General features: G+C 41.4%; 2 protein-coding genes across 2 annotated transcripts; both read left to right on the forward strand.

The window, feature by feature from the left end:
* Positions 1 to 195: 195 nt before the first annotated feature.
* Positions 196 to 4,373, forward strand: rap2c (RAP2C, member of RAS oncogene family). Its single transcript, XM_029165526.3, has 3 exons — positions 196 to 1,198; positions 2,407 to 2,692; positions 3,225 to 4,373. The coding sequence occupies exons 1-2, from the start codon at positions 926 to 928 to the stop codon at positions 2,683 to 2,685; spliced, it is 552 nt and encodes a 183-aa protein (XP_029021359.1). The 5' UTR covers positions 196 to 925; the 3' UTR covers positions 2,686 to 2,692; positions 3,225 to 4,373.
* Positions 4,374 to 5,946: 1,573 nt separating this feature from the next.
* zgc:92907 (uncharacterized protein LOC436733 homolog) lies at positions 5,947 to 7,783 on the forward strand. Its single transcript, XM_029166031.3, has 4 exons — positions 5,947 to 6,140; positions 6,657 to 6,819; positions 7,121 to 7,259; positions 7,340 to 7,783. The coding sequence occupies exons 1-4, from the start codon at positions 6,060 to 6,062 to the stop codon at positions 7,449 to 7,451; spliced, it is 495 nt and encodes a 164-aa protein (XP_029021864.1). The 5' UTR covers positions 5,947 to 6,059; the 3' UTR covers positions 7,452 to 7,783.
* The last annotated feature ends 1,514 nt before the right edge of the window (positions 7,784 to 9,297 follow it).

Here is a 9,297-nt window from a genome sequence, read left to right on the forward strand (position 1 = left end):
CGCCGCTGAGCATCAACTTGAAGGACTGCACAGATATTTTATGTTACTAAATTGATAATGTAATTAGTTGAAATGATGTGGAAATTAAGAAAGGTTCCTGTATTTATGAGTGATTTTAGCTGTACATACGGCAACACAGCTCTGTATTTTTCGCAGCGCTCGGAGGACGCTTTTATTCTGAAACATTTCCACCGGATGTCTGGTTGCCGTTACCGGAAGCAAGGTCGCTGGCTGCAGGAAACCAGTTGGAGGAAAAGGCTTTTCTTTCTGTAATCAAACCTGATTTGCAGGGAGTCAAACGTACAACAGAGCAGCTACAAACCCTCGCCAAATGGATCACAGGATTCCAATATTAAATGTGCTGTTTGTCCATCGATAACACGTCCGAGTGTCGAGGTACCGGGCCAGAACCAGGCCCGGACGGGCGGGTGGACGGAGGGACATCACCGGTGCTGTAGTTTGCGACACCGGCAGGCTGCTGTGTGTGTGTGCGTGCGTGCGTGCGTGCGTGCGTATGTGTGTAGCGGAATTGGCACGGTGCTCGTAGGGAAATAGTAATGTTATCCGCGACTTGGAGTCGGTAGCTGGACGGAAAGCTCCCGGTACGTGGGGTTCGTCAGCGTCAGATCGGATGTGAAGGCTCGAGCATGGGAAGGAGAAGAGCTAGCGTTGCCGCTAGCTAGCCGAAGTTCACCGACGCCAAGTTTTACCCGTTAAAAGACACTAAAGCTACGTCATAGTAGAAAAGCGGGAAGGATGCGCAACAGATCCTCGTTTATGTGAGTGGGGTAGCGTTATTTTTAATCGGCCAACATTTGTTCCTTCACTTGTTAGCTCGTTTTAAGGCCTGATAAATGTTTCTGGAGCGAGTATAGCACGGTAGCTAAGTAGTTAGCTGCTAAGTTAGCCTGCCTCGACCGCCCAGATGAAGGAGTACAAAGTTGTCGTGCTGGGCAGCGGCGGCGTCGGTAAGTCCGCGCTCACCGTCCAGTTTGTCACCGGCACCTTCATCGAGAAGTACGACCCCACCATCGAGGACTTCTACCGCAAGGAAATCGAGGTGGACTCGTCTCCCTCTGTGCTGGAGATCCTCGACACTGCGGGGACCGAGCAGTTCGCCTCCATGAGAGATCTGTACATTAAGAACGGACAGGGCTTCATCCTGGTCTACAGCCTGGTCAACCAGCAGTCTTTCCAGGTGAGAACGGCACGTGGCCGTAGCTGTGTTAGGGTCGGGTCAGACTGTTGGGTGTGCTTCATATCACCCCTGCAGCGACCGCTGCTAATCAGAGCCTAACATAGTTCAAATTTAAAGTTATTATTTAATCTGTGACCAATGTGACCAATTATCTTTGGTCACAAATTTTGCTCACTTGTCATAAAGGGTCTATTTTTTTAGACTAGAGTCTAAATCAGTAGTACTATAACGCACCTGTACTAGACAATGTACTATACAATCGAAACAGATCTTTAGTGGGTGGAATGTAAGTTATTTTGCGTGTGTGTAACGATATGTATTGTATAAACAGTCTTCGTGTAGTACAAACACTGATGTTTTGTTTAGGACTAAGATAGATCCAGCCGTTGACAATGGAGTTAGACAGTGTTTCTTTTTAATAAGATCATTTTGGCTTTTAAAATAGCAGCGGTTATATTCAAATTTCAGTACAGGACACATTTTCAACACATTGCCTTTTTAGAGAAACTACTGTAAATTCAAGAACTGTCCCAAAATGTTTGTGTGTGCTATTTTCTCCAACCACATAGATCACTCAAATATAGTCACTTTAGGACGTATTTGAGCTCCTTTTATTGACACAGTTGTAGGTTCATTTTCAACTGGATACAAGTAGAACCTTCAGTGTACTCTGACTCTTTATCACAAAGAAACCCACGTGGTATTTGGAACTAATACATGCACAGAGCAGTTCTTTTTGATAATATCTTTCAACTACTACCAATGGAGTAAGATAAGAAGGGATGATGAGTGGATTACTGGCTTGGCGCTCAGATGAAACTGTTCATCAAGCCAACTGGAACAGCTACAGCACATTAGGTAGAGCATATATGAGGTTAAACATTTAAAGTACGTCCAACAGTATGGTGGACACGATGGATGAGCACTAAAGAACGGTTGTATGTGCTGTGGGTTTATGTTTTGAGATTACATGCACTATTTAGGTTTAGAACTGTTCTTGTATATTTATTTGTGTAGGTAAATATCCCTTCACCTGTTAATAGACACACATTTTTCTTGTGTTAAATAACAGAAGAGTAAAAGTAACACAAGCTAGTATACTGTGTGTTGGGTATAAAAGTGGCACAGCCCTTTACATGGTCTTCTACAGATAAGGCACCGCTTATTATGACAGGTTACACTCTCATGTGGCTTTCTTTGTCTTCCAGGACATCAGACCGATGCGAGACCAAATAGTGCGAGTGAAGCGCTTTGAGAAGGTGCCGTTGATCCTGGTTGGGAACAAAGTTGACTTGGAGTCGGAACGTGAGGTCGCTGGGTCCGATGGCCGAGCTCTGGCTCAAGAGTGGGGTTGCCCCTTCATTGAAACTTCAGCCAAAAGCAAGACCATGGTGGACGAGCTGTTTGCTGAGATTGTCCGACAGATGAATTACTCCACGCTGCCGGAGAAGCAGGAACAGTGCTGCACAGCCTGCGTAGTTCAGTGAGGACGAGGTATGGGCATTACGGCTTCCATCCTCTTTAGAGAGAGGTTGCATTCAAACACACAAACACAGGACAGTTGGCCGTTTGCTAATTTTACAAAATGTGCTAAAATGTCCCTGCAGTGCCTGTGTAAAAATTGTTCACAAGCTGAGGAGAGATGTGACACATGGATGACTGTGTGGCGTTTTAGTGCAGTGTGAGGGAGCGATGGAAGTGAGAAAGACGAGTGGGTGGTGCTGTTGCACACAAACCGTTGGTTTAGGTTGTTATCATAGGATTGCAGAAAGAATGTGGCACGAAGAACAAATCTGCCTGAGTAGCTCAGGGCCACCAAAGGGAAAAAGACCCTGATGAAGCAGACAGGCCTACGAGCCGAGCCACAGAAAGAGGAAAATGTGACATCCTGAAAAAGAAATAGTTCCAAAACAGGAAGTTCACTTTACATGTTGTCTGCCAGCACAGATCCACTCGTACACTGGTTCTATTACTAAGTCGCATTGTATCTCTGTCTCTCTTAATCTCTCCTCCTCTCTTTTAATAGACGTCGCATCATTTTCTGGATCACCACAAGCATTTCAACGAACCTGGGGACAACCTGACTTTGACTCTGCTGACAAAGTTTCTGTTTGCATCCGTTTCTGACTGTCTGGCACAGAGCATCTGACAGGAAAGACGTCAGTCTTATTTTTGATACCTTAACTGTTAGAAGACGTTTCTGCTGCAACCTTAACGGCCTTTGCGTTGACCCGCGATGGTGTCAGACAGACGGACTTGTAAGAACGACCATCTGTGAATTTTTTTTTTCCCTTTAGCCAGACGTATCCCTGAGTTAATGAGCAGGATTGTGTGAGGCTGCAGCTTCTTTTTAAAGCTGTTCTAATCACTATTATATACTTTGTTATTACTTGTATTATGTCTCGAGTTTGGAATTAGTATTTCATAATGTTGAAACATTTTGACTTTTAAGCGTGTATATTTGGATCAGCTTGCTGCTCAGGTGTACTGCTTACTTTTATTCTGAAAGCCTTCTGACAAAAACTCCAGCAGGATTTACTTTGACTCGATTAAATGGTCCTTTTTATCATGTTACGCTGGTGTCCTGTAGTTGATACTGCAGTACCCTGAAGCAGCTGAACTGGTCTGAAACCACGCATGCTCAAAATTGAGAATGTTTTACAAAATCAACTTGAAGTGATAAGGAAGAGCCATTTTATTGTTTTTACCTTGAATTCTGTTAGTCTCTTTACAAGGCATGAATCGTGTGGACGCAGGTCTTCCATTTTCAGTTTTCTCGCAGACTTTTCAGTAGGAGGGAAATTTTGGAGCGACCAAAGGAAGCTCACAGTGCATTTTTGTGTTTGACTACATGGCGTGTGTTGCTTTAATTCCAAGAAACGCTGATTTGTTGTCCTCCTAATAACTTCCCGCTGCAACGTGATTTGAGAAATGTTCTGGCACAGTTAATCCGATTTATCTTTGTATTTTTCTTTTTCTTATAGTGACATATTTATTAAAAACTAATGACATTGGTAACCGGTTTTAAACTCTTAATTTTATACTAGCCTTTGCTTTTTGTGACTTTTTCTTTTTTTGAAGCTGAGAATTTAACAGAGCCTTAAATAACTTCTCTTGAACCTTGGTCTCATGTTTCTTTATTTTCATCACTTTGTAATAAACATGCTTGCATTTGTGTTTCTGTCATGGGACACAGTCACAGTATTATCTTTAACTGGTGTGCCACTGGATTTGTGTGAACTGTTATTAGTTTTCTCTCTGACATTGTCCATCCACTAGTATTTTGTTTTCGCTGAAAGGGTAACAAAACAAGTTACTCCTATTACCCATGTACTAACTGCTAGTCTTCATCCTTATGATCATAATAATATCCAGCATATCAATAATAAATGTTGTGTAGAAACACAACATTTATTTTATTTCTGGTACTTTTAAAACATCTTCTGTCAGTAAATGAGGCACCGTAAGTGTTAAAAGTGGTTAAACTGGTTGATGTTTCTGATCATATCTGGCAAATAGGAAACAAAAGAGTTAAAATGCTTCCTTGTCTAAAAATATCACTTTCAGTAGCAGCCTACATATTCCACTTCCTGGTGTGTGATTCTGTGCACTGCCCTGGCACTATGCGATGGGCCTGGTGTGTTTGCGACTGAGTTTTTCTCCTTACATTTTTCACACGTGGTGCTGCTGCCGTTTTCACATCCCACGGAGTACAGAAACAACCATCCCCGCTCTTTGCACTGCGGCTGTCAGGTGGAGCTGTTCTCTGAGCCTGTGCATCCCTCAGAGTTGGCAGCGGCCGGTGTGTGCGCGTGGAAGCGGTGGGGTTGCGGACGTCCCTGTAATCAGCAGGGTCACCACTGCTCCTGTAAGCTCCTCCAGGGAAAAGAATCTCCTCTGAATTGTTTTTTCATTGGTCCCTGCTGCATTTCTTTCTGGCCACACCACAGGATACATGTGCAGTAGAGACAAAAACAGGACACTGGTCTCCTGGTGCTTCCATCTTCCAACATATTTCAAGTGGCTTTCAAGTGTAGTGTGATACATTACAGCATACTAGGAGTATCTAAAGTGGTCAAACTCTCAAAATATGATTTGATGCTTCAGATGCCAGATTGTTGAATGAAAAACACAAATTAGGAGCCAGATTCTTTACAGTACCTCATATGGTTTTATTCCACCCAGATTCAATTATAACCCCGTTCCAGGGCCGGTGTAGCTGATTTTAGCTATTAAAGGACATCAGGTTTCAACCTGAACCGGTCGCTAGTCTGTTACACACACAAAGACAAATGCTCACACATTAAAGCTGTTTTTACTGCATGGGGAGGAGGAAACTCCTGCAGGAACAAAGAAAGGGCAAAGAATGATATTATAAATCTATAGATACAGATCAAGCTACAATAGTGACTTCTGCTTATGCATTGACATAGCAATAGGACAATGTTAAATGCATTTTGTAAAGTAAAATATCCAATATTGATTAGTATTGGTTCTATAATGATTTAATATGTTTTGATACCAACGTATGTCCATGAATGTTATTATTGTTATAACATTTTGTGGAGCCCTGTGTAGACGCTCAGTAGCGTTTTATATGTGCTGAGATATTACAACAAGCTGGACCCTGGTATTTTTCCATGCTGCAGACTCATTATTGTGCGTCTATGGCAGTTTTACCTCCACGCCTTCAGGGGGCAGCACAGCATGTTTTTTTCCCTACGTAGCGTGTTGACGTCATCGTTTGAGACGTCTAGTCGTCACAGGAGCGGAAGTTGCTGTCAAAGTAAAGACTGCCATGGCAGTAGATAAATAACAAATGAACTAAAAGATTAAAGAGGCTTGTTTTACTGGCGTGGGCATGAAGACGGTGTTTGTAACTGTGGGGACTACGAGCTTTGACGAGCTCATTGAAAACATCACGACTTTAGACGCCGTTCAGGTAAGTAAAGGCAGCTCTAGCGATAACAGTCGGTTTCAGTAGCAAAGTAATCAACCAAACGGTGACGTTATCGAACCCAGACGTTTATTTATAGACATACATCTGTTCGATACCATCCAATCACCCTGGGTCATAAAATATCTAGTTCATTGAATTAAAAAAGATCGAATGAAAGAAGATCCTATTTGCCTCTAGAGTCCTGCCTCTACAATGGGATGTTTGGTATTGTTATAAGGACTGTAGGTTAGGAAGTTAAACTCACAATGCAGACTTGTTTGAATGGGACTCAGCTCTGCCTGGGAACATAACACCCATAGAATAAGGAACGTGACGTCAAAACCTGTGGCTTGGTGTCAGGTTCTGGTCCTAAAAATAATTTAGTCAAAGCAGGTAATTCTGACCTGTTCTCTTCAGTTAGTGGGAAAACTGGGCCAACATAAACCTTGCACTTTAATTTGTTTGCAAAATCCATTCATCTTTGAAATGGCAATAGTGTGTTTTTATGTCTTCCCACAGGCTTTAAAGGCTCGTGGATATGAGCGTTTGGTTCTGCAGGTCGGGAGAGGAAGTCTTCTTCCAACTGCTGACAGCTGTCCACTCATCAGAGTGGAGGCTTTTCGATTTAAAGACTCCATAGCAGAAGACATGAAGCAGGCTGATCTTGTTATTAGCCACGCAGGTGAGTATTAAAAATACACAAGCACAAAAGGATAAACATTGAAAAAGCATCTTTTTTTTCCAAAACATGCAGTTTTTGTAGTTTAATTCACACTGGATGTGTAGAATCTAAATCTGTCTCTTAAACCACACATTTGTGTTGTCACACTATGCATGAATGTGTAGTGGTTCAAAACTGTGAAATAAAATATTTACAAGGCCATTCTGCTCTGACATGGGAAGGTCCACGAAATAGGGGAAATAAAACTGTCACTTTTAGTAAATAAAATTGCATCTACTCTGGATCATGGTTTTCTCCTCAGGGGCTGGTAGTTGTCTGGAGGCGCTCGGTGCAGGCAAACCTCTGCTGGTTGTGGTCAATGACAAACTAATGAACAATCACCAGTTGGAACTGGCTGAACAGCTGCACACTGACTCACACTTGCTTTACTGCACATGCAGGTATGTGTTCCTCAGGTTGATTGTGCACTTGTCAGTGGTTGAAACAGCAATAACAAACGTTGTCTTCTGAATTCTTCCAGCACTCTGACAGAAACACTGAAGACCATGGATCTCGCTATTCTTCAACCGTTCTTACCTGGACAGCCAAAGAACTTTGCAAACTTTCTCGACAGAGCCCTCGGTGTTCGGTGAAAACATAATGTGCTAGATTATGAATCACAGAATGTCTCTTTATCTGTTTCATTAGTTTGATATGCAGTTGCTTCTATGAATACATGAGCCAAAATATTAGCCTTCTAATATAATGCAAATTGCATTATAATGTAGAGGTGCTGTATTACCTTGCATTAGTACAGGTGCAACTAATACATTGGCCAGTGAGTGTAAGAGTAAGTAAGTGTTGTAAGGTTTGTCCTGCCATAATTGTGAGCTGATAATGTATTTCAGCTAAGACCGGTGAACAGAACACAGTACAACACTGTCACATGTGCTATATAATGTATAATTAAAAAAAATCCAATTCACCCAGCCTAAACTGTGACTATGTGTGACTTCCATTCTTTGACTTTCCAAAGTTGTGTTCATTATGAAGATATGCAGAGACGCAGAAGAAATTCATTGCATCACAGTAAGCTAAATTGTGCATGTCACCTTGTTGAGTCAATTTTTTTTAATCCTAGCACATAGAAGCTGGGCTTTTAAATCCAACTCGCTGTACAGTTTAGGACAGACAGTAGGTCTCACACTTTTGTAATTTAGCAGTGAGGTACTACTTTTTCACAATGATGAGGTTTTCTTCAGGAAGTAATGGGTGAAAGGCAGCACAAACGTTTTTAATACTCTGAACAACCTCACAATGAGGAAATGTTTCTACTACAAAGGTTGGAGAGTTTGCAAGAATTTATTGACATGCCGTTTTGTTGAAGTGCTGTTGTGGAACAAGTTAAAACTTGAATTTAACTAGTATTATTTTCTGAAACACTGTATTTGAATTGACTTGCTGACAGACAACATTTTCATTGGCAGATCTCATCTCACTGTTGAAGCAGTGTCATAAACTTCCTTCTTAGAAAATTCCCCATCTGTCTACTCTAGAATTTCAGTCGAATGTAAGATTCACTGCAACAAGAAACACGTTGGGGCAAACTTTCTTCAGTTCCTTCAATCGCATGTGTCACAGCTGACAAAACAAGTGATATAAACTGTGTATGATGGCTCTGGTTTGTGGAGCACCAAACAGCTGCTGACACCTCAGCTGAAACAAGGAACTGGTTATGTTCCTCAACAAATGTCAAAAGAAAGTCAGGCTCAACCCTTGGAGTCATTTTAATGGAAGTGAGATTTCTCTGAAATGCTATGTACTGTAAATAAGTTTATTTATTGGATCTTTCTGACGTGCACAGCAAATTCCCCAGAGAGATCTCACGCCTTGGGCTAGACTTTGATTCTTTCTTTAATTTATTATCTTCATTAAAGTCACACGGTTTGGCTGTTTTTCCTAATGCAACTGGTTTAGACCAGACATTCCAGTGTGATTCATATGTTGTTTTAAATGCATTTCCTGGAGCAGTGTCGCTTCTTTTGTTCCACACTGAGAGGTTTGTTTAGTTTATGTTTTTGTTTAAAAGTTAGTTTTGTTTGTCCGATCATGTTATAGGTAAAAACATAGAGTACTACATGTACTTGCATTGACATTGACTTTCCAACATGATTCCGCCACATAACAATTGTCAGCCCTTCTAATCTGTGAATTAAAAGGGCTGATTCACAGTATTTTATAACTGTATATTTTTTATTTTGGTATCCTCTGTAAAAGTTTAAATATTGTACATTTTAATGAATAAATAAAGAGTTTATTGTCACATTTTATGCCCTGGTTTCTTAACGTTAACTTCAGTCAAGGCTGCTGAGAGAATACAAATAGCAGAAAAGGCTTATAGTAGGAAATTAGAGGCCTGACTCCAACCTTCCAACTGAAAAACAAGTTGATCTGCAGCAGTTCCAAAAAATTCTGTCAGAACAAATGTCCCATTCATTA

This window comes from Betta splendens, chromosome 10 (genome assembly GCF_900634795.4).
Source record: "Betta splendens chromosome 10, fBetSpl5.4, whole genome shotgun sequence".
Classification (NCBI taxonomy): domain Eukaryota; kingdom Metazoa; phylum Chordata; class Actinopteri; order Anabantiformes; family Osphronemidae; genus Betta; species Betta splendens.